The 13,274-nt window shown below is 43.4% G+C and overlaps 1 protein-coding gene and 1 long non-coding RNA gene across 3 annotated transcripts in view; one reads left to right on the forward strand and one right to left on the reverse strand.

Annotated features, from left to right (window-relative positions):
• PIGL (phosphatidylinositol glycan anchor biosynthesis class L) overlaps nt 1–4,663 on the forward strand; it is a 62,007-nt gene extending 57,344 nt beyond the window's left edge. The window contains exon 6 of one of the 2 annotated variants that reach the window (XM_016196440.2): nt 1,889–4,663. In XM_016196440.2, the coding sequence (XP_016051926.2) occupies nt 1,889–2,136 (248 nt within the window). In that variant the 3' untranslated portion in view covers nt 2,137–4,663. The remainder of the gene's footprint in view (nt 1–1,888) is intronic. The other variant, XM_016196441.2, reaches the window with a different exon arrangement.
• Nucleotides 4,664–8,195: 3,532 nt separating this feature from the next.
• On the reverse strand, nt 8,196–13,039 carry LOC148091181 (uncharacterized). The gene is made up of 2 exons (XR_015715840.1): nt 12,350–13,039; nt 8,196–10,168 (listed from the first exon to the last, which is right to left on the reverse strand). It is a non-coding gene; the product is annotated as an uncharacterized LOC148091181 (long non-coding RNA).
• Nucleotides 13,040–13,274: the final 235 nt, after the last annotated feature.

Below are 13,274 nucleotides of genomic sequence, written 5' to 3' on the forward strand. Positions count from 1 at the left end.
CATATGCTTCTAATTATTTGTATTTTCCTTAATTTCTTTCTTCAATGTCATATAGTTCTCCAAATACAGGTCTTTTTCCTTGGTTAAATTTAAAACTAGGTACCTAAATTCTTTTGTTGCAATAGTAAATGGGGTTGTTTTCTTAGTTTCTCTTTCTTATAGTTCATTATTGGTGTATAAAAGTACCATCAATTTCTAGATATTGATTTTGTATCCTGCAACTATGCCAAATTCACTTATTAGACCTAATAGTTTTTTTGGTGGAGAAGCATTGATGTGAGAAACATCAGTTATTGGCCTCCCATACACGCCCCAATCGGGGATCTTGGTGCACAGGAGGACACTCCAATCAAATGAGCCACCTGGCCAGAGCTCTTTTAATTTTTAAAACTGTTTATAAAAGTCATGTATTATCTATATAATACAATAAATTTACACTTGCTCTAATCATTTTTATCTCTAGAATTTTATCCTAAAAAAATGAACAAAAGTGTGTCCAGAGATTCATGTGCAAGAATGTTCATTACTATAATTGGTGATAGCCAAAAAAGGAACTGAAAACAACAGGTGGATGATATAGTATTATATAACCAGTAAAATCAGAGTTTGAAAGACATGTGATGAAAATGCTCTAAAGTGGGGAGAAGGGGGAGTAGAAACAATTTTGATATTTTGTAGTATTCCATTGGAAAATCTGAACAAAAAGTAATAAGAAAAAATAAAGTTTGTAAAAAAACAAGTTGGCAATAAATATATAATTACTGTAAGTGCCCATCTTATTGAATGGATGCTGAAAAGTCATTGAAAGATTAGGGGATCTAAATAAATTAGCCACTTGGGCAGCATGATATAGGAAATTCTTATAACTTGGAAACTATTATAAGTAGACAAATCAAGTATCTTTGGGCTACAAAGTTCATCCCTTCACTCAAGGTTTTTCCAAAATGAACATTTTATTTTTACTATGGTCTTCAAATTTTTAACACTATTCTGAGTTCATTCACTTTGTTTCTGCAAATAATTTATTTAAAATATTTAGTTGTATTTCCTGTTGAAACAATGCTGTATAATATTTTGCCTGAATATATCCTATGGTGATAGTTCCCTTTATCATTTAAAGCTTGTGGTTATCACAGGTGTACTTACATCTTTAAAGCCATGTATAGTGAGTTCTTTAGATAAAGGTTTGTAATGATATTAACTTAGAAAGATCACTTTGGTACTTAAAGAAAAACAGGTAGGAACCGTTTATATATAAATTGGTCGCTACGATCCATTCTGTTTCAAACTGAACTACGCCAGATCTGAGTAGTTCAGATAAACATTTCTTCCTCTAGGGAGCAAAGCGAACCCACACCTATGGGTATAATTGTTTTTTCTTCTCTAGTAGTGATTGTACCTTCCCAGGCAACCAAACTCAGAGGAGTCTGAGCATTATTCCAGCTTGCCTCCTGTAAAACACCCCTGTATGTGTTATGTACGTGAAACGTTGGAGCAGAGTGATTAGGCAGTAAGCTCGAGTCAATCAGATGGCGCTGGGTTCAAATGTCAGCTCTACTCCCTACCAGCTATTTGAGATCTGATGTTTCCTCTTCTATTTTTTAAGCAAAAATAATAGTACTTAACTCGCTGGGTTCTTAAAATTGAAATAAGTCATGGAGACTGAGTGCTCTAGCTGCCATTCGCATCACCTGCTATTGTCACAGGGGAGCAAGGAGAGATGGGAGAGGCGAGGCAGTGGTTGGAGGCCGATCCAGTTTCTTGGATTATAGGAAGAAGCAGATAAGGTATAGCATGAGGTGTGTCACTGGGAGGAAGATGAAACTGAAAATAACAGAAACTGCTACAGTGCAAGTGTTTGATAACTGTTCCTCTTCGCTTCTTCCAGAGAGCCATGTCCTGCCACCGCAGCCAGCTCCTCTGGTTCCGCCGGCTGTACGTGCTCTTCTCCCGGTACATGAGAATCAACTCTCTGCACTCCCTCTGAAGCCTGGACACCTTTTCAGATCCAAGGAACAAGGAGAAGAGAGACCAGGACGCCGGGGGCCTGCTCGGGGGCTGGCTATGTCCCTGGGCCAAAGGAGATCCCAGGGCAGGTGGCCTCCCAGAACTCTGCTCCTGTGTGGTCAGCCCTAAGGAGAGGGAGGCCGTGCAGGCCAAGGACTGCCTAAGCTTCAGCTTCTTCCTCCGGGAAGAAAACCACAACCAAAAACAGGCCCAAGGATAAGAGTAGTTACCCTGCCAGGTTCTCCAGCTCTTGTGAGAAATAATATACATAATAACCCGGAGTATGTCAGGCGCCCAGCACAGAGCCTGCGGTTATTGAAGGTGAGTGAAAGCGCCCAAACCACTTCTCAGGTGCAACGTGCTGCATCTTTACACTGCTTCCAGAGCCGGCTCACCACACACGCGCACACAGCATTGTCTGTATTGAAGTAGTTCAACCGATTCCTTTATCTTTGTGGCCTGTGCACCAGGTCTGAACCAAGGGAAAACCTGCTCTGTTTAACACCAGTCACTGACTGGGGCAGCCAAGCTCCAGTGCTGGGTACTGCTTCACACAGGGCTGAATATGGTGTGGCCCCTGCCTTCAACAAACTTATGACCAAATATTTTGGCTCTCAGTCTTTTGGGAAAAGCAGGAAATAGGAAGAGAAAGCTGGCCTTAAAAAAATTGCCCTAGCCAGTTTTGCTCAGTGGTTAGAGCACTGGCCTACAGACTGAAGGGTCCTGGGTTCAGTTTCGGCCAAAGGCACGTACCTCGGTTGCAGGCTCAATACCCGGCCCCAGTTGGGGCACATGCAGGAGGCATCCAACTGATGTCTCTCTCATATGTTTCTCTCTCTCTCTCTCCCCCTTCCACTCTCTCTGAAAAGCAATGGAAAAAATATCCTCAGGTGAGGATTTAAAACACATACACACACTCAACAACCTGATGTCTTAAAATTGTGCTACAAACAAAAGCATTCTGAGAAGTCAGGTTTGGAAGTTACAGAATCCAGCCAATGGTCCAGGGAAGTGGCCCGAGGCAGGGAGCTCGTGGCCTGTGGTGGAGAGCACAGGCCCCAAAGACTGGTGAACCTGGGTGGAGGCCAAAATTACCAGCAAAGTCACCACAGACGAGGTGCTTAACCTCTCTCTGCCTCAATTCTCTCATGTGCAAAACGGGCAATAATGTACCAACCTGGGAGGAGATGATGCCTGCAGGTGCATCGTAAAGGGTCTGAAACAGTAAATGCTCAAGACAGAAGAGCTGCAGGTATTCTGCAACCTAAGGAAAAAGTAGGCGTTAAGCACAGGGACTAGCAGGAAGCAAAGGCCTGCTACAGAAAAGACCTTGGGCCCTGGCGGCGAGGCTCAGTGGGCTGGAGCGTCATCCTGTACACCAAAAGGTTAGGTTTGATTCCATCAGGGCACAGACCTAGGTTGTGGCTTCAACCCGCAGTCGGGGTGTGTACAGGAGACAACCGATGGATGTTTCTCTTTCTCTCTCTCCTTTCTCTCTCCCAAATCAGTAAAAACATATCCTCAAGTGAGGATTAGAAAAAAAGACAAGACCTGAGTATTTCCTTTGCCTGTCACATGAAGTCCTGAATTGCTGTCTCCATAGCAACAGGTTAGAGACCTGCTTCTTGGGTTTCTTCACCCAAACTTGCTTCACTTTGCTGAGGGTCACCATTGTCCTGAATGCTCATAGGGACCAAGTGAGGCTCAGAGAGGTATCAGGCCCAGAAGCTGGAACTGAAGAGCAAAACTGGCTAATATCTAATAGAAATCTGCCAACAACTCCTGATGGCCTTCATGTGAAAGTGACAAAAAATAAGCCACTAACAGTGGTTGGAGTGGTGGACACCCACCCAGCCCACTGGACAGGAACCAGAGGTCTGCCCTGGGTTGGCCAGTAGTGTGTGGGTTCTTGACTTCATGCAAGAAAAATTTCACAAGTCCGGTGATTCTGAGAGTACATTTATTAAAGCTGGGGACAGTGAGACAAGGAAGGGCCTAGGATAGAAGAAGCTACAGGACAGTCTAGGCAGAGCTGCTTGGGCTCCCTAAAAATGGTATAGGGAAGAAATGAGCTGAGGCTGGGCTGCTTTGAAGTCAGAAAAAAAGGGGGCCTTGGACATAGTTTCAGGAGTTTAGCCCGGGATGAGCTGCTGATGCCCATTGCTCCCCTGGTGGCAAGTCTCAGGAGGACACTTAAAGTTTAGGAGATGCAGGCCTGAGAGAGTAGAAAGGTGTGGGTGTGCTCCAGGGAGGGAGAGCATTTGCTGGGTCCTTCATCTTCAGGGTTGCAAAGGCTGGGAGTTTAGAGGAGCATCTCAATAGAATATTCATCAGCTTTATGCTGATGCACCAAAATGAGATTTATTCCCCTTCTTTTGTCCTTGGGTGTGGCTGGCACTAGTGGCACTAATTGGATTTCTATTATCTATCTCTGCAAGTAGGGTGATTTAAGCTATTTACCCTCTGGTTGGGGAGAATTGGAAAGTGTCCCTGGTTACAGAAGATAGGATTTTGCGATTTACTAGATGGCCATAAACTGTCAGAGTTTCCCTATTCCACTTGTCCTGGCTTACTGGCCTGTCTCATTAAGAGCTTTTAAAATACACATACTCTGTGATCTAAGGAAATATTTTAAAAATAAAAAATGTACACAGACTTCCTGTCAAGATGGCAGCACAGGTAAACATGGTACTCGCCTCCTCCCACGACCACATCAAAACTACAACTGAACTACTAATCATTCAGAACTGCCTAAAATCTAGCTGAGTGGAAGTCCTATAACTGGGGAATTAAAGAAGCCACATTAAGACTAATAGAAGGAACAGAGACGAAGAACAGGCTGGTCCCATACCCATGTGTGGTGGATAAAAATTGGGAGGGAAATCTTGGCTACAAAGGTCCCCCCTGAGGAGCCAGGGGTCCCAGCCCCACACCATGTTTCCCAGCACAGGGTTTCAGTGCTGGAAAGAGAAGTCCCCATAACTCCTGGCTGCTAAGACCAACAGAGACGGTGGCAGAGAGAAATGGAGACTGCTGGAGTCCCAGGGAGCTCCTCGTGAAGGGCCTGCACAGACTAACTCAGACTTACTCCCTCTGAGCTCCAGTGCAGGGGCAGCACCTTGAAAAGCACCAGAGACATATGAGGGCAGGGGGCTCAATTGTCCAGCATCCGGACAGCTTTCTCCCAGACAGAAGTGCTGACAGAGGACATTGTTCTTTTTCTGAGACCTCCACACACAGAGTCAGCAGGCGGGCCCCATATCTGAGTCTCCAACAACCTGGTTCACACAGTTTGCCCCACCCTGGTAATTCCCTGAGACCCCACCCCACCAAACTTTCAGGCCCACCCAAGCTGTTTCCAGTGGCTTTTCCATATAAATAGCCTGTCTTGGCTCATGCTTCAGACTTTCCCAAAATCTCTCAAACAAGCAACAGCTGGCATAGGCATGCCCCGCACCTTTCTGCGACCCCAGGCCAGCACTAGCCATAGCAGGCTTTGGTCCACAGCTTGGCCTCTCCAGGGAACCCCCAAGCTATCTGCAGATTGCTTTGTAGCTCATGCCAGGTGGCCCTGGGCAGAACACAGGTGGCAGCTGAACTTGGCCTGTACCTCCCAGGAGGCCCCAGAGCCAGCACACCCGTTGGACAGCTTCAGACCACATCATAGCACCACCTCCACCAACTACACACTCAAGTGGCAAACTCAGCTGGCACCAGAGCCCTGCTCAGTGGGATGGGCCGGTGCATAGCTGATCCTCCACGGTGGTTGCAGCTGGTCCTTGCAGCCTATCACCCTGGGGATCAATCCTCCCATTAACATGCCAACAGCAATCAAGCCTCAACTACAACAGGAGAATGTACACAGCTCAGGTTTGTGTGGGGGTCGTGCACCTGGAGTGCCCGGCTTGGGTAAACAGGGAGGCTGTGCCACTGGACACTATAGGACACCTACTACATTAGCCCACTCTCCCAAGCCTAGGAGACATAGCAGCTCTACCTAATACACAGAAAAAAACACATGGAGGAAACAAAGAAACACGTCCCAAATGAAAGAACAGAACAAAACTCTAGAAAAAGAACTAAACAAAATAGAGACAAGCAACCTACCAGATGGAGAGATCAAAACACTGGTTAAAGGTTGCTCAATGAATTTTGGGGATGAGTAGATGAACTTAGAACTTCAACAGCATAAAAAAGAACATGGAAACCATAAGAAAGAACCAGTCAGAAATGAGGGCTACATTAACTGAAATGAATAATTTACAGGGAATCAACAGTAGAATCAAATCAGCAATTTGGAAGATAGGGAAGAAAAAAACACCCAATCACAACAGCAAAAAAAAAAAAGAATCCATAAAAGTGAAGATAGTGTAAGAAGCCTTTGGAACAACTTCAAGTGTGCCAACATTTGCATCGTAGGGGCTAATGTAAGGAGAAGAGAGGGAGCAAGAAATTGAAAACCTATTTGAAAAAAATAATGGCAGAAAACTTCCCCTACCTGGTGAAAGAAATAGACTTACAAGTCCAGGAAGCACAGGGAGTCCCAAACAAAAGGAACCCAAAGAGGCCCTCACCAAGACACATCATAATTAAAATGCCAAAGGTTAAAGACAGAGAATCTTAAAAGCAGCGAGAGAAAAGCAGTTAGTTACCTACAAGGGAGTGCCCATAGGACTGGCAGCTGATTTCTCAACAGAAACTAAAGGCCAGAAGGGAGTGGCAGGAAATATTCAATGTGATGAAAAGCAAGGACCTACAACCAAGATTACTGTATCCAGCAAAGCTATCATTTAGAACTGAAGGAAGTATTAAAGAGCTTCCCAAACAAGAAAAAGCTAAAGGAGTTCATCACCACCAAACCAGTATTACAAGAAATGTTAAAGGGACTTCTTTAAGAAAAAGCTAATGAACAAAAGAAACAGTCGCCGTTGTGCCACCACTTGAGCTGGCATCACCCCCTCCCTGCCAGGCCAAGGTGTGGGGAGAGGGTGGCTAGGGGCGAACACGCAGATGTCAACTGTGCTTGATGGATACTTGGCTAGTCACCTGTCATGAGCCACATGCCCCTTTGCTCCCTCTCCTCCCAGCAGGGCTGTGAATGAAGCTCTGCCACCTACGTGGGGCGCTAGCTCAACTTGGTGTTTTGGACCTCAGAGCCCACTGAGTGCTTGGCCCGCCAGCAGGGGACACAGGCTCCACCACCCCTGACCTCGGCAACAGAGTAAATCCGTCTCCTGGAATGCCAAGTGAAGTTGTATGTGTGCTGTGATAACATCAGTGTAGGCTACCTCGAATAAGTGAAGGAAATCCAAAGTGTGAAGCATAAAAGCCAGGTTGGGGCTTGAGCACCTGGCAGAAAGTAAGACCACACTGCTGCTGTTCCATCTACATTCCATTCAAGCCTCCCTACAAAACTGGGGGGTGGGGGCCTCTGGGAAACTCTGAGCCTGTGACCCCAACGTGGGAGTGGGTAGGATCAACATGGCCATATGGCAGGGAGCCATGGATACTAGAGATAGCTATGGATTTCTCCTTGAGAGGTGATGTTCCGCCCTTAGGTGGAGAAATAGAAGGTATCATTATCACTGATGACAATTTATCTTTTTAAAAATTATCTTTAATGTATGCATAATAAAATTTATTTTCTGGTGTGTAAGAAAAAGAGACATAAATATGGATAATGGCAAAAACTATATACCTATTAATAATCTTTTAAAATGTAAATGGATTAAATGCTTCAATCAAGACATAGGGTAGCTGAATGGGTAAGAAAACAAGATCCATATATATGCTGTCTACAAGAGATCTACTTCAGATCCAAAAACACATACAGACTGGACATAAAGGGATGGAAAAAGAGTTCATGCAAATAGAAACAAAAAAGCTGGGGTAGCAATACTTTTGTTGTTGTTAATCCTTACCCAAGGATATTTTTTCCACTGATTTTTAGAGAGAGTGGAAGGGGGGGAAGGAGGAGAGAGAGAGAGAAACATTGATATGAGAGAGACACTACTATTGGTTGCCTCCTGCACTCACCCCTGACCAGGGCCAGGGATCGAACCTGCAACCTAGGTATGTGCCTTTGACTGGGAATCAAACCTGATACCCTTTGGTGTGTTTGAGGGATGCTCTAACCACTGGCCAACACCTGCCAGGGCAGGGTAGCAATACTTATATCAGACAAAATAGACTTTTTTAAAAAATTACATTTATTGGGAAAATAGTCTTTAAAAAAAAAAAAAAACTATAACAAGAGACAAAGGACATACATAATGATAAAGGGATCAATCCAACAAGAGGATATAACCCTTATAAACATTTACACATCCAACATAGGAGCACCTAAATATATAAAGCAAATCTTGATGGACAAAAAGGGAGAGATCAACAGTAATGCAGTCATAGTAGATTTTAACACCCCACTGACATCACTGGATAGATCTTCCCGACAGAAAATCAACAAGGAACAACACATTAGACCTGATGGATTTAATTGATATTTTTAGAGCATTTCACCCCACCCCAAATAAATAAACATGGTATAGCTCTCTGAACCTGGTAATACTCATCTGACATGCTAGCCCATTAAATACAAAGTATTACAGAATACAAATATTATTTGTATTTTAACACAGTTTTAGTTTTTAAAGTTAATTTAAAAACTGTAATGCAGGACCTAAAACAAGACCTGAATAAATGGAGAGCTGTACCATATTCCTTGACAGATTTAATATAAAAATCCTTACAAAATTAATAAATTGAATATCAAATATATATAGTATATGTAAGTTCTAATTTATAAAGTTACATATTTACATGTTATATTTATTAATTCTGATTCTTATCAAGTTACTATATAAACTTAATGTAATTATAGTAAGAATCTCAATGGATTATCTTCGAACCTGGATAAAATTATTTTTTAAATATATTAGAAAAGGAAATGTCCAAGAATAGCCAAAATAGAAATATTAAAGAAGACCAATGTGATCTGGCCCATGTGGCTCTTGGTTGGGTGTCATCCTGTGCACCAGGAGGTCACCTGTTTGAGTCCCAGTCAGGGCACATGCCCAGGTTGCAGGCTCGATCCCCAGTAGAGGGTGTGCAGGAGAGGCAGCCAATCAATGTTTCTCTCTCATTGATGTTTCTCTGTTTCTATCCCTCTCCCTCTAAGATAAATAAATATATATATTATATATATATTTTAAAAACACACATAAAGCCATTGCAATCAAAACAGTAAGATATAAGCATAGAAGTAAACAGATGTTGAACAGAAGAGAAAATCCAGAAACAGAGGGAAATTACCTGAGAAGACAGACAAAGGTGATGTTTTAATTTAGTGAATAAAACATTATTAATAAATGGTTTCAGTAGCATTGGCCAGGCATTTGGAAGAAAACAGTTTCTACCTTATACCAAATACAAAAATGCATTCTAGATGAATCACAGATTTACATGTAAAAATCAAAACAGTTAAAATATTATTGGCCCTGTCCAGGTAGCTCAGTTGGTTAGAGTGTCATCCCAATACACCAAAGTTGCAGGTTCGATCTCCGTTCAGGGCACATCCAAACAGCAACCAATGAATGCATCAATAAGTGAAACAAATCAATGTCTGTCTGTCTGTCTCTCTCTCCCCCCACTCTTTCTCTAAAATCAATAAGTAGACTTGGCTGGTGCTGCTCAGTGGTTAGAGTGTTGACCTGAGGACCAAAGGATCATGTGGGTTTGATTCCCAGTAAAGGGCATATACCTGATTTCAGGTTCAATCCCAGGCTTGGTTGGGGCGCTGTAGGAGGCAGCCAATCAATGTCTCTCTCACATCTATGTTTCTCTCTCTTTCTCTTTTTCTGTCTCCCTCCCCATCCCTCCTACCCTCTCTAAAAATCAATGGAAAAAATATTCTTGGGTGAGGATTAACTAAAATAATAATAATAATCAATAAATATTTTAAAAACATACATCATTTAAGAAATCTAGCCCAGCAGGCATGGCTCAGCAGCTGAACATCGACCTATGATCCAGGAGCTGGAGGTTCAATTCCCAGTCAGGGCACATGTCTGTGTTGCAGGCCTGACCCCCAGCAGGGGGCGTGCAGGAGGCAGCCGATCAATGACTTTCTCATCATTGCTGTTTCTCTCTCTCTCCATTCTTCTCTCTGAAATCAATAAAGACATAGTTTAAAAAAAAAAAAAATCTGGGAGACTGAAAACATATGTACTTTGGAGTGGGACCAACCTTACCAAGCCACGCTGGGAACCTGTAAGATGTAAAGAAAGAGACAGATATTTCACAACAAGTTTTCTAAATGTTGCAACAGGTATTACAGATGTCATATCCCTAATACTGCATATAAAGACTGATAAGAAAACATCCCAAGAGAAAAATGGATTAAGGATGAAAATTCACAAAAAAGGAAATCCAAATGGCCAATGAGTATGAAGAACTATTTAACTTCCGTAGCAACCAGGACATGCAAATTGAATCAAAAATGAAAATCCATTTATCACTGAAGGTGGTGATTGAACTAGAGTGGGAGAGGTTTTCAGGGGACCTTGGCGGTGGAAAATGAAGACTGCAAAGGGCACGAAGAGTTCTTTCTGTCTCTCTTTTTTAATATATTTTATTGATTTCAGACAGAGGAAGGGAGAAGGAGAGATAGATAGGAACATCAATGATGAGAGACAGTCATTGATGGGCTGGTCCCCTGCTACGGATCAAGCCTGCAACCCAGGCATGTGCCCTGACCGGAATCAAACCGCAGTCTCCTTAGCTGGTGCAGAGAGCCTGTGAAGTCAGTGAATTCTGTAACAAGTGAAGCAGTGAGACAGGCTGCCCAGGATGGAAGCACCACAAAATGTTTACGTTCTTGGACCACAAGAGGGCGGGGAACGAATTCAGTCTGATCTGTGTTAAGGTCGTGGTAAAGGCTAAATCCTCCAGGTACCCTCTCGCTCTTCCCCCTCCCGTCCCATACCGACAGTCTTAAAAGGAAAATCCAAGTGAAAGTGAAGTCAACAGTAACTAAAAGCTGAAGACATATGGTCTAATTAAGTGCACCCTGGGGGAAGGTCTGAGGAGTTTGGAAAGAATTCTAGTTATCTTTAGAGTTCATCAGAGCCTATGAGCTCAGAATTAAGTTTTATTTCTCCCGCTGATTGGGGCAGATGCGTGTAATCACCTGGGGGCAGCACTGCTGTCCAGAAGGAAGTCCCAGGAAACAGCAAGCCTTCGCTCTGGAAACCCATTCCTTAGCCTGGACCTGGAGCAACTGCAGTATCCTTTGGGAGGCTCTTCCTGCCCAAAGGACAAGGGAGGAAAGGGGTCAACAGATCACCCTTAGCTTTTCATCAGCCAGAGAGAGGTGCTGGTCCCAGCACCATGGGTTTTAGGTAAGTGAAGGCTGATTTGAGGAAAGGCTCCCGAGAGAATCCCAGGACGTGGATTTCCACTAACTAGAGCTAGTCTAATCTCACTTTGGTAAGTTCTTGCAGGCTTTAGAATTGTTTCCTTCCTTTATGAATTAAGAAAATATAAAACACAGTTGCAGCAAATGCCTCCTTAAACCCCTCAAGAGGGCATGGAAGCAATATTGTGTGAGGTAGCTCCTGGCAGAGAGAGCCAAGGGGAAAGTGGCACTGTGAGGATGGACTCCAGCTGGTTTGCTTTCCAGCTGAGGGCTCACCCCAGGAGTGTCAGGCTGCTACTGATGGTGTCTCATTCCAAGTCAATCTGACCCAAAGAGGGTCCCCCTGGCTGGTACCAAATGCTGGCTTCCACTGACACAAGTGGGAAAATACTAACCTCTAAAATGATGGCTCAGAAGGCTCGAGCTAGGACAGTCTCCATGCAGGGCCACTGACTGTCCCGCCTTCTGCTAGTGACCTCGCTGCCAAGGGACACTTTCAATAGGCTAGCTGAGAATGTCACTGGAGCCCGGCCGGTGTGGCTCAGCGGTTGAGCATCAACCTAGGATCCAGGAGGTGGCAGTTTGATTCCCGGTCAGGGCACATTCCCAGGTTGCGGGCTCCATTCCCAGTAGGGGGCGTGCAGGAGGCAGCTGATCAATGACTCTCATCACTGATGTTTCTATCTCTCTCCCTCTCCCTTCCTCTCTCTGCAATCAATAAAGATATATCTTAAAAAAAAAAAGAAAGTCACTGGAAATTCAACAAGCGGCCAGATAAAAGTTTAACACACCATGCAATACCAATTGCAAAGTGAAAAATAAGATCCCATTCACAAAAGCAAAACAAAAAAAAATCAGCTAGCCAGAAATAAAGCCAGCACAAAATGCGCCATCTCTACTGCTTCTATATGGCCAACAGCATGGACTTACCTGAGGGGTGTAAAAGAACAGATCACATTGGTGAGACGCGCCACTCTCCTGGGTGATAAAGCTCAGTACTGGAAACAGTTTACCCTCGGCCCTGGCTGGGCAGCTCAGTTGGTTAGAGCATCATCTGGAAATGCAAGGCTGTGGGTTTGATCCCTGGTTGGGGCATATACGACAATCAAACAATGAATAAATAAACAAGTGGAACAACAAATCAATGTTTCTCTCTCTCCCTTTCTCTCTAGACTCAATAAATTAAAATAAAAAGCGAAGGGCTACGTGTAAAAAAAACCCAAAAAATCCCAAAACAATAAAAGTATGAAAGTAGTAAATGGAAATATAGGTAAATATGTTTACACACTTAATAAAGAAAGCATTCTCAAATAAGGCATAAATCACACACAAAAAACAGAAAACACTAAAGTCAGAACACCATGATGAAAATGAAAAAGACATAAATCTGAACCCATCAAAATCTAAAACTCTAATAAAGTTAGAACAATTGAGATGAAAAAGAACGTTTGTAAAATTTGTATCAGGATTTATATCTGGAACATAAGGAGCTCCAAATACTAATTTTTTAAATAAAATAGTATCTAAAAAACTTTCTTTACTAATATGTTTTTTAAATCTTCACCAAAGGATATTTTTTCCATTGCTTTTTCAGAGGGGAGGAGGGAGGGAGGGAGAGAAAGAGAGGGGGGAGAGAGAGAGAAACATCGATGTGAGAGGCATACATCGATTGGTTGCCTCCTGCACGCACCCCGACTGGGCCAGGGAATTGAGCCTGCAACCAAGGTACATGCCCTTGGCCAGAATCAAACCCAGGACCCTTCAGCCTGCAGGCCAATGCTCTAACCACTGAGCAAAACCAGCCAGGGCTTTACCTGTTTTTTAAACTGGTAGGTGAAAAAACAGTCCTGAAGAA

This window comes from Miniopterus natalensis, chromosome 17 (assembly GCF_054644295.1).
Source record: "Miniopterus natalensis isolate mMinNat1 chromosome 17, mMinNat1.hap1, whole genome shotgun sequence".
Lineage (NCBI taxonomy): Eukaryota > Metazoa > Chordata > Mammalia > Chiroptera > Miniopteridae > Miniopterus > Miniopterus natalensis.